The 18536-nt window shown below is 48.3% G+C and overlaps 1 protein-coding gene across 1 annotated transcript in view; it reads right to left on the reverse strand.

Moving 5' to 3' along the window:
- The window catches only part of ST14 (ST14 transmembrane serine protease matriptase), a 39550-nt gene extending 25434 nt beyond the window's left edge, over positions 1 to 14116 (reverse strand). The window contains exon 1 of the mRNA XM_080929681.1: positions 13873 to 14116. Coding sequence (XP_080785807.1) covers positions 13873 to 13953 — 81 coding nt within the window. The 5' untranslated portion in view covers positions 13954 to 14116. The remainder of the gene's footprint in view (positions 1 to 13872) is intronic.
- Between the last annotated feature and the right edge of the window lie 4420 nt (positions 14117 to 18536).

The raw sequence follows: 18536 nt of genomic DNA on the forward strand, positions 1-18536 counted from the left end.
GAGCCTGGTCCAGAAACCAGGAAAGGACGAGCACAGAAACCCTGAAGGAAACAGTTTCTTTCTTTGGAGTGGGTGATGTGTACACGTATGTACACATGTGTGTGCAGGTGCATATGTGTGTGGGTGCGCAAGTATATTCAGACATGTGAATGCCAGAAGACATTGGGTGTCTTTCTCGTCACTCTTACCTTGTTTTTTAAAGATGAAAATCACCAAATCTGGAGCTCACATATCTCACTGCCCCGGCCACCAAACTCCAGGGATCAGCTCTTCTCCTCAGTGCTGAGGATCCAAACTCAGGCACTTTTACTAAATGACCCAACTCTCTGGAAATGACAGTTTTCTATTATCTCAAGCACACAGGTCCTCAAGACCAGAGCTCGTCAAAAACAAACAACAAATCAAATCCTCATTTGTATGTTTTATTTGCTTATAATAACAAGAACCTCGCAACCACCTTACTCCATTATGCAGGAAACAAAACACGGCCGAATGCTAAATGTTGAACCAACAATACTGTTCAAATCAACTAAAGGATCTTCTCATTAAGAGGCTCCCTCTCCTGGTTCAGACTTATCATAAGGGTACAGCCTATCTGAGGCTCACAGTGTCCCTGGTTCTGGATCCAGAAAATCAAGGCAAGAACTTGCCATGGTTAACTCAGACTTTGGTCCCTGTTGGAGAAAAAGCAACTAGTAAGTGATTTTATGTTTAGAAACAACAGTACTACTAACTGGAGAGAGGTTATCACCATTTAGAGACCAGAAGGAAAAAAAATGTCCCTATCAGGGAATTTAAATAATGCAAGCCTGGTCCAGAGAGCACCCTTAACAGTGCCAAAGAAGAAATCGGAACTGGCCAGCACTACAGATGCTGTCTGTAAACCCAGATTTCCCCAGTCAAATATCAACCAATCCCGAATGCCCTCATTTGCATGTCAGGTGGTGATTGGTGGGCTTCAGGATGGTTCTCAAACTGAAGCCACCACCAGTCAGTGCAGCCAACTGCCCAAGGCAAGTGCTTCTTCTGTTACTTCCCTGTCACATCCTAGCAGTGTGCTCTGTAAACTTTTCTATTCCGGTCTGATCTGGGTGAATTCTTTCACTCCCTGTCAATTCCTCATCACACTTGACAAGTTTCAAAAGAAATCCGCCCCCCTACCCCAATCATAAGGAGAAAAGTAAGCCTTCACTGCAGACTCGTAAGTTGGGTGTGGCGTACTGGAAGGACAATCATGGAAACCTAAAGAGGTTACTCAGACTCTCAGGGAGGGTGAAGGGCAGTCACATGATAAGGGCAAACCTGTCTCTGCTGCTGGAGATCAAGGTCAAGGGGCAGATGTGGTGATGTCATCTTTTCGGGGACACAGGTGTGTGGCTCAGATCTACGACTAAGTCAAGGGTGGCTGATGCATGAGCCTCTGCCAACTGTCACTGATTTGTGGCAGACAGTGTTCACTTAAGTAATCTGTGACTCAGTGTATCAACTCAACAGGCGAGACAGATTTCAATTCCATGATAAATAATCTGGGCTGAGAACTGTAAAATATTCCCGTGACTCTCAAAGCAAGAAATGGAAGTGTGACGGGAGATGAGCCCTGGGGTGGCCGGCAAGGCAAAAAGACAGCTGCAGTTTGAGGACGTCCGCTTGTTCAAGAATGGCCTACCCAAAATCTTGCCAACCAGATCTGGGCATCCTGGCCAGAGTCCCCCGAAATGCCAGAGAGCCAGAGGCCACCCCAGTCAATGGAATAGAGAATGAACCCTGAAACGGAACCCCAGGGTTTGTTGTCCAGACGGGAAGTGCTGAACCTGGGGGGGTGTGGGCAGTTCTGAAAACAACAGAGGTGGAGTCACAGCAAAGCTGAGGTCAAGTTGCAGAGGACTGGCGTAGCTCATTTTATGGCGATATACTTAAGATATGGTGCTACTTACAAACTGAAGGTAAGGTCACCTTCAATCTGTGGCCACCATTTTTACAGCAGCTCAAACAGTCGTTTACATTTTTTAGCAAGAATGTTCTTAATTAAGTTATATGTTGGTTTTTGATTGTTTTTGTTTGGTTGTTTGTTTTTGTTTTTCTTTTTTTTTTTTAAGATTTAACAGAATAAAAAGGAAATTAACTTTCATATGTACTGGGAAACCAGAATGTCTACTGGGACATTCTGGGTTTTCTGGGTTTTGTTTTCTTATCTTTTCTTTTTTTTTTTTTTTTTTTGTTTTTTGTTTTTTGTTTGTTTGTTTGGTTGGTTTGGTGTGTTTTTTTTTTTTTTTTGCAGGGAGTTGAACTAAACCTACAATCTCCCCCAAGACTTTCCTGCCAGAACAGCCCTGCTGAGGGCTTTCTCCAGTGAACCAGCCAGCCACCTGCTGGCTTCCGATATCAGACTTCACCCAACCATCACTGTTAACAGTCCAGAACCCAGCACAAACTCTCATCCAAAGAGGAACTCAGCCACACAAGAGAAGGAAAGGCACACAGCTGAAACCTCCCACCCAACCATTAGCCACAGCATTAGATAACCGAAAAGCCCTGCCTCTTCGCTCACAGGTGCCTCTGGTCCCTGTTGCACCACCAGCCAGCCCTTCCCCAGACTTGTCTAGTAAGAAATGATACCATTCAGCATCGGGACTCCCCGGCCTCTCTCCCAGTCTGCAGACCTTGCTGCCTTGCACAGGGGCCGCGCCTGGGATCTGGAAAGGTTTTAACAAGTGCCTGGGTCACTTGCGCAGGTGACACTTGAGAAACTCCACCCACACTTCCCAGTTTCTCAGCAGTCAGACTCGCCCACTTCTCACCACTGGTGAAGGAAGTAGCCTGGCTTACCAGCACCAACCAGTCTATTTTAAGCTACCCAGAAAGCAAGGTACCTGTGCTGTGGGTTGGCTGTATTTCCTGCCATGGGGACTCTGCCATAACACTTAAGGCATCATCCTCAAATTCCTTGGGGCTACCAGGGAAACACACATTTCCCATTCACTCAGCCAGCCTCAGGCCTAGCCACATGGTTGGGGGGCAGGCTCCCTGAACATTTTCACCATTTTCACACGCAGCACCCCATCTTTGCTCTCTGACCCCATGACTGGTTTCCACTGTCCCATAAGACATGAATGCCAGATGCAGAATTTCTGTCCATGTATCAAGTACAACCCATCAGAACAGAACACCAACAGAAGGCCAGTAGCACTCCCTGAGTAAACAGAAAGGCTCCTTACCTGATTTGATCATGAGGGAAAGTCCCCAGGACCTACCTGACTGTCCTCAACACACAGAAACAAGATTCTCTGCCAGGGAACAGCTCCTCCTATGCCTCTACTATGCCTCTTCTCTAAACCGAAGCCCTCGGTGGCCGCTGCCAACACAGCCTGGGGACAGAAGCCATACATCCCAGCCACGGGACACCTTCCTTCTCAGAAGCCACTCAGAAGAGAAGAAACGTGGTGTGGGGAGAGCTGCCTAACATAAATCTTTTCCCTTTTTGTGGGGTAGAGTGGGTGTGACCTAGATGGGGATTCTGGGCTGAGCCCCCCTAAGCTCTTAGGGCAAATACTTTTCATTGGGCCTCAGTCTCCCACTCTTAAAACTGGGCTAATGACCCCTTAGACAGCATAATTAGCTAATTCCTGCTAATGACAGGGGCCTCTCTACTGTGTCCCTTTGATTTTTATGTCCCCACCCACCACGCATTCACCCACCCAGAGCAGACCTGACAGGCGGGGGGGGGGGGGGGGTGGGAACCAAGCCCAGGTGTGGTGTGGGGTGCTCATCAAAAAAAAAAAAAAAAAACTGAGCCCCATGCACCTTCCTGAGCCATGGAAACAGAGAGGCCTCTTCTACCACCCCTCCCTCATGGCCTCCATCCTCAATCCCACCAAGACTTATCACTTGACTCTGGTTTGGGGGTGGGAGGGTGGGAGGAAGCAGTAGCTAGAGATTGAGACATGACCTATCCATCTCTCCATCCTCCCTGCCCAGTGTGGCCAAGTGTAACAGCACAACCTGTCTGACCTAACTCACCAGACCTCAATCCCCCCTCCCCCCAAAAAAACCTAAACAACAGAGGGCGAGCATCTCTTAACACCTTTTCATTTACTTTCTTGACTTTTCACCGAATCTACGTCCCAATTTCACAGACTAGTGTGTTTTTTATTATGGCAATTTTCGTTGAGATAATTTAGATTTCTGCAAAAGTGTAAGAATTAATGAAACTTCAAAACACTGTACTAGTGTGGCATTGATATACTCCACAGACCTCACCCAGGTCCCCTGCCATACTTGTACATGTGTGTGTTTTCATGTGCTCTACCACTGGGGTAGGTTTCTGTGCCCACCACGGACAAGGCTGTGTCCTGCCTCCAACACAAAGTTCCCTCCCATTGTCTTTTTTTGGGAGGGAGGGTGTTGGGGTTGAGGTAGAGTATCTGGCTGTAGAGTAGGCTGGCCTCACACAGAGATCAGTCGGTCTCTGTCTTGGGAGTCCATTAAAGGACTGTGTGCCACCACGCCCAGCCCATTGTCTTTTTAAACCACACCCACCTTCTTCCTGTCCCCCAAGCTTCTCAGCCCCTCAACCACTAACATGTTTAAGCTTCCCTGCCGGATCGTCGAAGGACACAACATACAGGGTTCTGAGAGTGTTGGCTTTTTTTTATATATATACACAAAGTTTAGGGTATCCAAGGAGAACCATTCAAGGCATTGTTTCTACATGAGATCAGTGACTTTCTTGTCTATGGTTGTGAGACAATCCATGGTACATAGATACCACAGTGTGAGTGTGCCTCGGGAGGCCCCAGGGGATCTGCAGACAAAACCCTCAAGCCTCCACAAATAGTAAGATTCAGAAACATGTGCTCTGTGGTTCCCAGGCCCCTAATTAAGCTGCGGATCTGAGGATAGGTTGGCTTGAAAGGATTGGAGATGTAAACAGGGAAACCCTTTTCGCTGACTCCATAATTCCCAGCCAGACTCTCTGAAGGCAGCTTGGAGGATCTTCGGAGTTTCATCCTCAGAGAGGGTTAGCAGATTGGAGGGAACATTCAGGAAGCTATTTGCTTCTCCGGGAAATCTCGCTCTCACGGGACACCAACATTACGAGGTCTTCCTCTCTCCAGTGTGATCGGTTTCGAAAAGACCGCTGTTGGCGCTAGATCCAACCAGTCGATTTCTCTGGCTCAGGGCAGCGCCTGAGTCACTCAGTGTTTGTGTGTGTGCTTGCTCTGTATTCCCCTAGCTAACCATGCTTGATTCCCCCAATCAGTCAAACAGAATGTTACCCAAACCTCTGGCTTAACCTCCGCATTAGTCATATTCCTGTGAACATGATCTGAATGCGACACCATTGCACACAAGCCAGTGGGTTCCCAGGTGCTGCGGGGTGGGGCAGGGGGTTGCATTTCCATTAATCATCCAATAACACATACAAGTTGCTCATCTAAGCAATCAAAGGAAAGGAATAATACAGCACCAAGGGAAAGCTTATGTGATCAACCAAAACGTCCTTTCAAAGAGTCGCTAATCAACAAAGAAAAATGGACATGGTCTGAAACAGAAGTCATATTCATCTGGCATAGGCACTGGTCCCCATCCACAGAAGATGAATTTCAGGTGTCACTGGGTAAGTCCCCAGGTCAAGTCACTTGTATAAAATGAAGTACTGTGTGCACAGAACTTTTGCATGTCCTTCTGCATACCTCAAATCATCTCTGCATGTAAACATGTGTGAACTGGTATCGGGTTATATGCTTCAGAGAATAAAACCAAGAAAAGCATATACAGGTGTACTTTTTTCTTCAAATATTTCAGTGGTCGGTTAGATCTACAGAACAGATACAGGGGGTTATGGATAATTCTTTCTTTATGATCCATTATATGAATTCTCTGGGACAGATCCCTTCCTGGACTCTCGAAATGATGGGAGAGGGAAGGAGAGGCGCTATGGTTTAACTCTACAATTTCCGTATGGCTTAAGAGACCCACAGCCAAACATTAAGCGGAGCCCAGGGAATTTTATGGAAGAAGGAGAGGAAGAATTGAAGGAGCCAAAGGAGTCAAGGACACGGCAAAAAAACACAGAAGCAACTAACCTGGGCCCACATGGGTTCACAGAGAATGAACCACCAACCAGAAAGCATGCATGCCTAGGACGGTCCCCTGCACATGTGTGACACGTGGGTGGCTTAGTCTTCCCGTGGGACCCCCTAGCAATTGAAGCAGAAGCCGCCTCTGACTACTACCTACCTTTGGACCCTTTTACTGTGGCTGGGCTGCCTTGTCTAGGCTCAGTGAAAAGCAAGGCACCTGGTCCTACTGTAGCTTGAAGTGCTAGGCAGGTTGAAATCCATGAGGAGAGAGGGGGATGGGGGGAGGGGAGGTGGGGTGGAGGGACCGGGAAGAAAGGGGGTGAGGGAGAGGCTGCCATTGGGATGTTGGGTGGGTGAAGAGATTAATAAGGAAAAGAAAGTGCATAAAAACAAAAACAAAACAAAAGATATTTAATAAAGGCCAGTCACAAGGTTCAGAGGATAAAGATCCTCGCTGCCAAGTCTGACAGCCTAAGTTCAATCCCTGGTACCCATGTGGCAGAAGAAGAAAACTGATTCCTGTAAATGTCCTCTATGCAAGTGTTTGCCATAGCGTCTCCCTAGAAAATGATAATACATCAAAAAAAAAAAAAAAATTGGGGCCCTTAGAGGGTACCAACAACTATAGCATTACTCACAGGATCAACACCTCAGGGAACAGGGCTGGAGATGGCTCATTGGTGAGTACCCACATGGGGCGGCTCACAAGCACCTGTAACTCCAGAGGATCCCGTGCCCTCTTCTGCCTCTGAGAACACCTGCACACACATATCTACGTACACAGCGAGGCACACTCGCACACATAAATAAAAATCATTTTCACACATTTCAGTCATTACCCTGGGGAACAAATTCCAGAAAAAAAATTCACTTTCTCATCTGCTTCCTTCTATACTCCTGACTTTAAACCCCTCCCCCAGCTCTTGTAATCACAAACAAACCTTAAGAGAACATAAATATCCAGCACTCTGGAGGCAGAGGCAGGCAGGTGTCTGTGAGTTTAAGGCCAGCCTGGTGCACATCGTGAGATCCAGGACAGCCAGTCTCCATAGTGAGACTATCTTGAAAACAAACAACAAAACAGAGAGAGGGAGGAGAGAAAGATGGAGCATGCATAAACAATAGCAAATTGCCAGAGTACTTCTGCTCATTTAAAAATTCTGACTGGCCGGTCAGATGGTTCAGTGGTCAGAGCACCTATTGCTTTTGCATAGGACCGGGATTCAGCACCCAGCAACCACATGGTGGCTCACAACCATTTGTAATTCCTGCTCCAGGGGAAGTCCAATACCTTCTGCTCTCCATAGGTATTCAGCCTGAGCACACTACGCATACATACATACATACACACATACATACATACATACTTATGAAACACCCACACTACACATACATACATACAGACATACATACTTATGAAACACCCACACTACACATACATACATACAGACATACATACTTATGAAACACCCACACTACACATACATACATACATACATACATACATACTTATGAAACACCCACACTACATATACATACATACAGACATACATACTTATGAAACACCCACACATAAACGGAATGTATCTACTTAGAAAAATAAAATAAAAATACTATCAAGGCTGAGCATATTTTCTTTGAATGTATACTAAACTTTCTAAACCTTCTAATTTTTTTTTTTACTTATTAGTGTGGGGGTATAGGGTGTGTGTGAGGATGTGCCTGTGTTGTGGTGCCAGTATGTGTGGGAGTTAGAGTGTATAACTTCAGGAGTCCGTTCTCTCCTTATTTTGGCTCTTGCTTTTTTTTTCCCCCTGCTCTGTGATACACTGAGAGTTAGCTGGCTTTCTTGCTTCTGGCAGTTTTTCTATCTCGACATCCCATCACACGGGGAATGCTAGGATTACAGATATGAGCCATTACATGTATAGCTTTTGTGAGTTTCAGGGATAAAACTATGGCTTGTTTGGCAAGTGATTTTACCTGCTGAGCTATCTCACTGGTCCTCAAAAATATTCTTTAACACATCCAGATAAATATGGTGTGGGAGGGTTTAAAAAAAAAAAAAACAACTCTCACCTTGGATTCAGGACAGCCACTTGATAAATGACAAGCCTGGCCCATGGTAAAATCACTGTCACCTCAAAACTCTGGATGTACTGGGGTGGAGTAGGCTCCTCACCCTGAGCCACGGAGGGAGGTGGTTTCTGTTTCCATCTGGGAGAATGGTGTCACTGGGCAGCTTTTCATCCAGACCCAGATGGACACGTTCTGTTTCGACAGTCCACCCAGAGGGCCAGCTAGCTCCATCTGAGTCATCATTAAGCCATCAGTGGCATGGACCTTTCCCTCCCAGCTTACTGTCATCTCCAGAAGCCAAGAGGCCAATGTCCCAAGTCTGAATGTCCCATCGGAATTGTCACTAAAGAGGAAAAGGCACAGTGCCCAGAAGGAAATGGGACAGCCCGAAGGCCACCACCCAGAGGGACCCTCCTTAGCACAATGCTCAATCATTCACAAACCGACCTTAAGACTGTCAGTCCCCGGTCCTCTTTGCTGCTGTGCCTTTACCAGACTGTTGACTTGTGCAGGACAACATTCTAGATAACATTCACACAGCAGCTGAGGGCTGGGGCAAGGCGGAGGAAATGGACTGAGCTGATTTGTCAGCGGGGGTTGGGTGAATTGTTTTCCAGTTTAAAATTGCACCATGATATTTAATGTGCACACAATAAATGAAGGTGCATTTCGTTGAAAGCCACGCTGCAGTCACCTCTGCTGTGCTCCTGGTCTCGCAGCTAGGTCAGCCCATCAAAAGGAAAACCAGACAAGCTCGGAGCGAGATGACTTAGGTGCACTGGGTTGGCGCCTGGTGATCACCACCTCGTTTTTATGTGCTCACAACGCCCTAATGATCTGTCCTGGGATTTGCTGGGGATACGCATCAATCACCCCTGCCTTTGGAACCCAGTTTTATAATAGCATTGTGGTTAAGCTCATGGGCTTTGAAGTCCCACAGATCAAGGTCTGAAATCTTTCTCTACCTCCCACTGCCTTTGGGCAGTTTACACAAGGCCTTTGAGCCCCAGAGTTTTCATCTTGTAAACTATGCTTCTAGTTTCTCCCCATCAACGCTGCAGCGAGTGAGACAACGGACTGAAGCTACGGTTTGAGGCAAGGGTAGAAAAGGACTCCTCCACCTTTCCTCCATCACCGTCATGATAGTCATTATAAACCCAGCAGAGGCCACTGACAAAGGGACCCGAGATGCCAACCAGTCAGACAACAGTCACAAAACCCCCTGAGAAAACCTGCTACACCCTTAGGCTCAGGCACAAAGAGCAAAATGGGAAGGCAAGCACCTTCAGTATGGACCTGACTCTAGAGAAGTTGTCTGTTATTTTGTCTTTTTTTTTTTTTTTTCAGAGCTGAGGACCGAACCCAGGGCCTCGCGCTTGCTAGGCAAGCGCTCTACCACTGAGCTAAATCCCCAACCCCTAGAGAAGTTGTCTGACAGGCAGGGCGGTGGTGGCACATGCCTTCCATTCCATTACTTGGGAGGCAGAAGCAGGCAAATCTCTATGAGTTCAAGGCCAGCTTGGTCTACAGAGGGAATTCCAGGACAGCCAGGGCTACACAGAACCCAAGTATTGCTCCGAGTCAGGACTGAGCAGACAAAGGTCTGGGCTTAATCTTTAACACTACAAACAGCTACTAACAAATAGAAATTATCAATAAACAATTAAATAGAAACTGTGTCTGCAGGGAACAGGTACAGACATTTGCTTATCTCTAATATAATGAATATTTACGTTGTATTATGTAAGTAACTCAGAGATGGCCTGAAGTACGCGAGGGATGTGTTTGGTTTATATATGAATTATCATCCCACAAAACACAAACTACCACATACAACAGCATATAGCATACAGCTCCGGCATGTGGAAGGGTACAACATATCACCTTGTACAGTCAATGTTTACACTTTGACCAAACCGCCTAATGACAAAGGTCTCAGAATGTCTGTCTACTGTGAATCCAAACAAGGCCGTTCAAAGTCCCCTTACCTAAGGAACATGAGCACTTTTAGATTCTGAAATTCGTGAAGCAATCCCCCTTGGATACAGAGGAATGTTGTGAACTCAGAGACGATAGTGTAAGCTACCAAGTACTAGCAACAAAAGCTAAGGTTGCACGTGATCCTGCCCTGTGGTCACCACAGGGAGCCAGATAACATCTTTAAAACCTGGCTTCTCTCCAGACTCTGTCCGGTTCTCTCTCCCATTTCAATAACACACTTCATGATTAAGGTGAGAAGAACCGACAGCCTGGATAGAAACACACACTAGGGAACAAACAGACACCAGGGGAACTCAGACCGCAGCACTCTGAGGCCACTGTCCACAGAGACCAGGGGAGAGAGGAAGCAAGATTGCTTCTTCTTCCGTAGCTTGTGATAATGACACCTTAGACACAGATGGCTCTAAGCAAGCCCACTGGGAACAGAAGACTCGGGCACAAAGAAGCAATCCTTAAAGTTGAGTGGTCTCCTCTGCCTCAGCTTTCCAGGCCCCTAAATGACATCAGTAGGACCTGGGGTAGAGGTGAAGGGTGGGTCTTCTGATACCCACTGGAGAAAACAGTCTTCCTTTCCCCTCACAGCACCTGCTGTTCCTCACCCACGCAACACTCCATCACCCAGCACCCAGTACCTAGAGGTTTCTACAGGTGCACTTTGCCTGCTGAGAGAAGAAAAGAACCTGAGAGAATCAGGGTCAGCAGGTCACTCATTTCTTGCCAAAAAAAGGGGGTGGTGTCTTTTTCATAGAAGCTGCGGGGGAGGGTAAAGGGAAAGGTGAAAGGGCTCAGCGAGACGGTCTATACTGCAGAGGGCTGGGGTGTGGCTCCCCAGCACACCCTCTATGAATGGAGCATGGCCCTGTGCTCAGCCAGGCAGCCCAGGACTTCTGAAAAATCAGGAACCCACTTAAGGCAGAGGCTTCCCCCTTCAATTTGCACCTCCAAATATATCACTTTTCTTTGGTCTCGGCCTTTTAAACTAAAAAAAAAAAACAAAAAACAAAAATAAAACCAAAACAAAACAAAACTCTGATACTCTGATTGTTCTGAAAACCACTATGGCTTTACAAAGGTTTCCCATGCAAAGCACCTCTTTAAATCCTAGGAATAATCCGGGGTCACACGTGCCATCCCATTTCCTGGTCAGGAAAATAGGTTTACTGGGATTGCATAATGTCTCAGATCGCCTGGCTAGGCAGTGGACCCCTGGGTCTCGGCTCCACGTTGTCCTCCCTTGTCACTACATCACGGATGCCTGCAGCCCAAGTCATCTGCCCTGGAGACCAGCTAGACAGAGGTCCCTCGAAATGCCCACTCTGAGCTTGTCCATTCTGCCCATGGTGACCCAGAAGGCAGGGACTGTGACTTGGATCCTTCTCAGTACTTGGCAAGTGCTTGATCACTGGGTACTTAGTAAACACCTCTACTGCCAATAAATGACTGAATGAAATGGTGAATGTTTGAGCAATTAGCAGATGACTCTAAATATTCAGGGCTATAAGGCCTAGCTCCTAATATTGACCCACACACAGCATCTGTAAGTTTTCAATCTGTCTCTCTATTGTTGGGGACTACTCAGTCTTACCTAAGGAACTCATTACTAAACATATATGCATATGTTATGTGCATATATGCAACTTCATAGCCACCATCAAACATTCGACAGTTTGGTTAAGTTTGACCTAACGAGTGAGACAGGCTTCTCGGTTCTCATTAACGGCCATAACAACTGCTGTCTGCAGACCTGCTCATACCTGGGCAAGGCACACACAGTCCCAGGGTACATGCCACAGGAAAATAACACAGTGGAATAACTCTTACCCTCTGTTGGAGCCATGAGGGACCAGCAGAATCAACCTTGGGAAGGAGGCAGACAAGTCACAACCCAAAAGCTGTGGTAGTGGTGCCCACAGGACCCAGCATGACCTCAGCCAGTCTCTGGGACAGAAGCTACCCAAGAGACAGTAGCCACACAGTCTGGTCAGAGAAAGTCTCAGGACACATCTGCAGACCCCAATTGTAAGCAGACACTCCTGGGAGATGCAGCCAGGAACACTCAAGCCTAGGATGGAAGGCATACTGGACGATTTCCTAGAGATATAAAAGTGAGCTGTTTCTACTCTTGGAAAACACACTGCACGAGGCAAACTCTGTGTGTGTGTGTGTGTGTGTGTGTGTGTGTGTGTGTGTGTTCACATGTCCCGAAAGACTAAGTTCCTTAAATGAACCAACCACATCCTACTGCTCGCTGAGAGCCCCTTTGGGCACTGAGTGCCTGACCCAACACTGATACAGGGGTCGTTCAACCAAACTGGAAAAAAGACAGAATGAACCACACATGCGAAAGAAACCGGAAGGAGGAGGGATGGAAACTAGATGAATGGGGACCTAGCGGGAAGGCAAAGTGGGGTTACTGGTGAATAGTAATCTAACAGGAGCCCAGGGACCAGAGCGGTGAGCCCCACCCCGCACTCCCCCCGCCGCCCCCTTCCGTCTGGGAGAAACTTTGTGCACCCCAGCCGGGAGGTACGTAGCCTAAACAGGAGACTGAGTTCAGTTACCAGAGGACCCACTTTCAGTATCAGCATCAAGTTTTCGGAAGGGACGTCAGGAAGGGCAAACAGAGAATGAAAGAAAAACAGCCCTGAAGACCAAACATCAAACAACAGGCTACCTGCCGAGGAGGCAGGCAGGCAATTAATTACTAAGGGCTCACAAACACCCCGATTACAGAAAGAAAGAGAAGGCGGCAGCAAGTGGCATCTCACAGCAGGGCAGAAGCACAGGTTGTAGGGGACTCTGGATGCAAGGGGTGAAAAGTGCAGGCATCAGAGTCCAGGCTCGCTCCCCCCACCCCCACCCCGGAGATCTGCTCCTCTCCGAGTCACCGGAGAAGGGGTGCATGAAGAAGTGGCGGAAGGGGAAGCAAGCTCGGCTCCAGGAAACTGTCTCTGCCAGAGCAACCAGCCTCGCTCACCAACCTCTTGCTGCGGTTCTGGAAAATGCCTGGCCGCTAGTCCCACCAGAGCACTGCACCACCCTGTCCCCCGTGTGTCTTTCAGTAAGGTAACTAACGCTCTCCCCCTCTGTTTACTGGAAAGTGAAATACTTCTGAGGTCTTTCAAGAGACTTCTCTTGCTTCTGCTTCCCGCTTACTGAGGGCTTCTTCCAGAAGGCTCGGGACACAGGGCTTCACCACGACCCAGACAGCCACCTCCTCAAGGGCCAGCAAGACCTCGGCTCCACAAAGCTCTGCTCAGAGTTTACCCCTTACAAAAGATCCTAAGCACCTCTGACCAGGAAGACTAAAACCAGTTTCTGCAGAGGCCAAGGACAGACAAGTCTCCAATTTGTCCTTGCCAAAGCCCAGGTCACATTCGAAGCACTGATAGCCCAGAGCAATGGGGCCCCCACGGAAGTCCTCTTTTCCAGCCATCGAGAGAAGCGAGGGGACAGGAGGCAGGAGTGCCCCCGACGCCTCCGGGCCCTGGGGCTTCCCTCCTCCTCGGTGGCCGAGGTCCGACCGGCCCCGCCCTGCCACCAGCGGCCAGGCACCCACCGAACAGGAAATTCCACCTATGCACCCGAGCTCCGGCCACCCACGGGCCGTAGAGCGGAGCTCGGGCGAAACTGAGGGCCTCGCGAAGGTGACGGTGCGCGCGGATCGGGACCGTGGACGCTCGGCCCCGGGTCCCCAGCCTTCACCCACCTCGAGCCGGGAGTTGTACTTGAGTCCCGCGCTGAAGTCCTGTGAGCCCCCTCCGGCCTTGCGGCCCCGATTGCTCCCCATGGTCTCAGCGGCCCGATCGCCGGTCTCAGACGCGTGGTCCCTGCCGGCAGCCGACTACCATGGCCCGCGGGGTGTTGGGGGGACACGAGGGACGAGGGGTGCGAGGGGAGGCACGGGCCAAGTTCCGGGGCAGGCCCAGCGCGCCCGGCCGGCGGCGGCGGAGGCTCCCGTTCTCATCCTTCCTCCCCGCGCAGGTAGTTTCAGGGTGTGGCCTCCCGGGTCGCCCCGCCCCGCCAGCCAGCCAGCCCCGGCGACCGCACACCTGTCGCGGCCAGTCCCGCCTTCCGCCAAGCCCCGCAGGAAGCTCCTCCTCTCCCGCCAGTACCCCCCCCCCCGAATAGGAGCACCAGGCCGTTCTGGCTCTTTCTTCCTCTTTGTCACAGGTGGCTCTTTCTCCTAGAGCACGGCCCTTCAGTCCCGCCATCTCTTCACCGCGTCGTATACAATTTTAATCTCTCTCCCCTGGACCTTACCCTACAATCAGTCATCTTGCCAGATGCCTGTGTCTCCGTTATTGCCCCCCCCCCCCAAACCGTAGCCAGTTGCTGTAAGACCAGGCCTTCCCCGTGTGTCATGTCCTCTTCTGGGGACAGCCTCTTCTTCGCCTCGCCGTTGGAGCCATTGACAGTGGCCTGTGCCCAGAGAAATGATCGCAGGTCCTCGGGGTCTTTTTCCAACTGTTCGCAGCATCAGGTACTGACTGCTGCACATCCGGTCTTGAAAAAGCGCCTTTTCTGTATGTTCATTATCCTTCCTGACCCGTAGACAGACGGATCGCTCGTGTCTCCCTGTTTTCTCCACTCCCTTCCTTTAATTTGTTGACGTTGTTGCTGCTGCCCTGTTTATTTGTGTGTTTGAGAACAACTTACACGATGTCTGGCTTCTCCTTTTACCTGGTGAGTTCAGATAAGAGCCCTTACTGGCTGAGTCACCCTGCAGGGGGCCTCCGCTTTCCTTTAGAGAAACCTGTCTTCCCAGCACAGACATCAAACGTGCTCCCTCTGCTTTAGCAATCACCTGGTGGTTTCTCCACTGATATTCTGCACTATTGCACAGTGAGCCAAAACTACTGAGTTAGACATAGCATGCGCTGTCCTAGCCCTTGGGAAACAAGCATGAGCAAAATGAAAACCCCCTACTTTGAAGTTAACAAAGCCCCAAGTTTCCAGCTAGAACCACCCCACCCCTTCTTAACATAATCTGTGAGTCTGTGAGGCAGAGCCCCCGCTGATGTATTCTGGGTAGAAGTGAGGTAACAACTCTGGGGATATTAGACCAAAAGAGAGATGCCGGTTGTGCTTACTGACATGGACCACGACTCTTCCTCCCTGTGAGCCAGAACTGGGTCTTACTGTGCCTCTGTCATTACACTACTGTGTCTCACTGACCGGAATCCTCTGGGTAATAGATCTGCCACCACACTGCATGTAAAGCATTCCACAGCCAAATGGAGCATATTGAAAAATAACTCCCTGCTTTGGATTACCACTGGTGCAACACCCTTTAATTAGTGAATGACTGGAAGTTAGTCGGGTTGGAGGCAGCAAAGACCAGAAGGGACTTGTGGGTTCTTGAACCTGCTATTCTGTTGAGAAAAGAATGGCTCATTTTCTTTCCCAACCTCTTACAGTTTCATCCTTTATCTCAGGAAGCCACATGTGTATCTAGTCTGTGAAAGGCACCCATCTGGTCATTTGAATGTAAGGCAATGCCACAAATCTGTTGTAAATCCGGGGTAAGAGTTATCGTCCTGTGTCATGCACACCCTACGTATAAGCCTATGACAACCCTGTGACCTTCAACAAGACAAAGGAAACTTTATGCTAACATCTTAAGCCCGTTTGGTTTAATCCTTATAAAGGAAGTATATATAAGGCAGGTGTGATGGCAAACACGCGGGCTAGCCTGATCTACATAGTGTGCTCCAAGCCAGCCAGGTTACATAGTGAGCCCTGTCTTGATAAATAAAAAAATATACATAATGTTAAATATGTTTGTCTCTAAATTGTCAGTGAAGAACCCCAAGAACAGCCGGTTCAAAAACCCAAAACCAGAGATGAATCTCAGTGATAAGAGTATGTCTTATGAGTATTTATGCATTTGATACCCAGCATTACACACACACACACAGTCTTCATCATCTCCCATTGTACAAGGCTATCTCAGAACCAAATGAGCCAGCCTTCACCACATGCCTTCCTCACTGCACAACAACCATGGGCTTCCCTGTGTTGGACCAGCTTAATCCAAAGCTTCTATATGGTCTCTTTCTGGGTTTCCCAGAACACACTGCCTGCTGGGAAAGTTGAGTTCACGTTTCTAGGACCTTTTGAGGGTTTCTCCAACTCACTCATGTCCTTGGGGCAAGTCACCTAGAAGGTGAGCATATGTGGGCCTGACTCAGGCTGAATTACCTGCTAAACCTGGTCATACTAAGGGAAGGGGGAGGGGGGAGTCACGGCATGTAAACCTAGCTCGAGTTTAAAGCCACCAAGACTGTTAAGCAGCAGGACCAGGAAGTCTGAGGGCCACTCCTCAAGGAAGTGGAAAACCCTGCAGCAGTGAAGATGTGTAGGAGAGATTTAGAATGAGAAGAACAAGCTACAGACCCCTTATCCGAGAACGTCTTTGTGTCTCCTGCCATAAGAAGGGTCTGACCAAGCTACTGGCTAACCTGTGCAAGCTGATTTGCGTGGTAACACTGCACTTTCAAGGGCCAGCTGTGCAAACATCTCCATGCTAAGTGTGCTCGTGCCCTTCACACCCCCTACCCCGATGAGCCGCTTGTCTCCAGCCCTCCCCGTTTACCATAACCACTTTGCCAATTCCTGGTGAGACCCAATGTCACCTGGCACATCCCATCTGTGACCTTCCCCCAAGCATAGCCATTCTCCTCTTCCTGAAACTGCTGTGTGGCTTACAGAATGTTTTTATTGTCCTCCTGACTCTCAAGCCCTTGTTGCAAAATGGAATACCTGAGGACTGCTCAAGAAGCTAACTATCGGTTATGAAGCCCTCGCCCGAGCTGTGGTGGAGTTGTTTTTCAGTTACAGTTTAGAAACAAAAGCATACTGTAATTTTATGGGGATTAAGGCAAATGGGTTGAACTTGATGAGTGAAAGGCTAAACTTCTGTCACGCACAGAGTGTACTCAGTATCTTGATCCCTCACAGTGATCCTTAGGAAGGACCTTGGCTGACATCTGTAGTGAATGCACTGTGTTCAGATTGTCACGTGAGTGCCTTCCCTGGGCACGACACCTATGTAGTTCTATGGACTGAAAAGCAAAAGCTTCAGAGACCCGAGGTGGGCTCTGTGTACAAAAACCTGCACTTCTGAGCTGTCTTCTTGTCTGTAGCTCTGCGTGGCGGTGACTCTGGATGGCCATCTCACTAAATGGTTTCTATTCAGTCAGCCTGTGCTAAAAGCATTGCCCACTTCTTTCTTTTCTGATCCCACCCACCTACAAACACCAAATGCACTAATGGAAAAATGACCGTCCTACTTCCAAAATATGCCTGCAATCTCTCTGCTGTCTTCTGCCACGCCCCACCCAAGCTACTACCATCTCCTCCGGAAACGCTCCATTAGTCCCAGAAGGCCTTCTTTATCTACTTGGCTCCACTCTAATCCATTCGTTTCCCTGATGGGGCTGGGAATCTCAGGCTCTCTTCTATTGTAGGTCAGCATCCCATCAACGGAGCCTCATCTCAGCTCCAGTCCGGAATCACAGTCGGAGACAGAGTGCATCCTGGGAGTGTCTGTGTTCTCAAAACACAAAACTCCCAAAGGCAAGGATTAGCATCTTCTCCCCAGCACACGCAATGAGTCATTGTTATTAAAAGGTGAGCGTGCAAAAAAAAAAAAATGACAATAAACGCTTTCTGTTTTTCTATTACCACCTAGCTTTTCAGGAATAAATGTGGTGAAAGTTCAGAAGACAGTATAAGACGGACAGAGTCCACACCCCACCGGCTACCTGCAAGCCATCACTCCTGTGATGGATAACGGAATGAGCAGATGAAGGTCTCTCTCCCTCATTGGAAATGCCTGGGCCCAGAATTTTCTGGGATTTGAGGATATCTGCTTACATATGATCCTATCTTAAGGACAGAATTCATTGACTTTTCATACATATCTGTGTAGCCGAGTGTAGGTATTTTATACACTATTTTTAGTGTGTGGAGTTTTTCACCTGTGGCACATTCATGCTTAAAAACATGCTTTTCTTTTTTAGAAGAGGGTTGTGCTCGACCTGTAGAGTGAGTGAGTGAGTGAGTGAGTGAGTGAATGAGTGAATTTGAGACAGAGTCTCACTTTGTAGTCCAGGCTAGCCTGGGGCTCACAGAGGTTCTTCCTGCATGTTGGGAGTAAAGCTCATGTTGGGATTAAAGACATGTGCCACCATGCCTGACAACCTAAGACCCTCATCACTCCCCCTCAAGCCACACACCTGTCCCCAAAGGAACCTCTTCTTTAAGTTTTTAAGAGAAACTGCTGTACAGTTTTTCTGATTATTTCTTTGGTTTTTACTTAGTAATCTGTACTTGAATATCTATATATTAACATTTATCTTTGGGTTT

Source organism: Micromys minutus, assembly GCF_963924665.1.
Source record: "Micromys minutus genome assembly, chromosome: 16".
NCBI classification, from domain to species: Eukaryota; Metazoa; Chordata; class Mammalia; order Rodentia; family Muridae; genus Micromys; species Micromys minutus.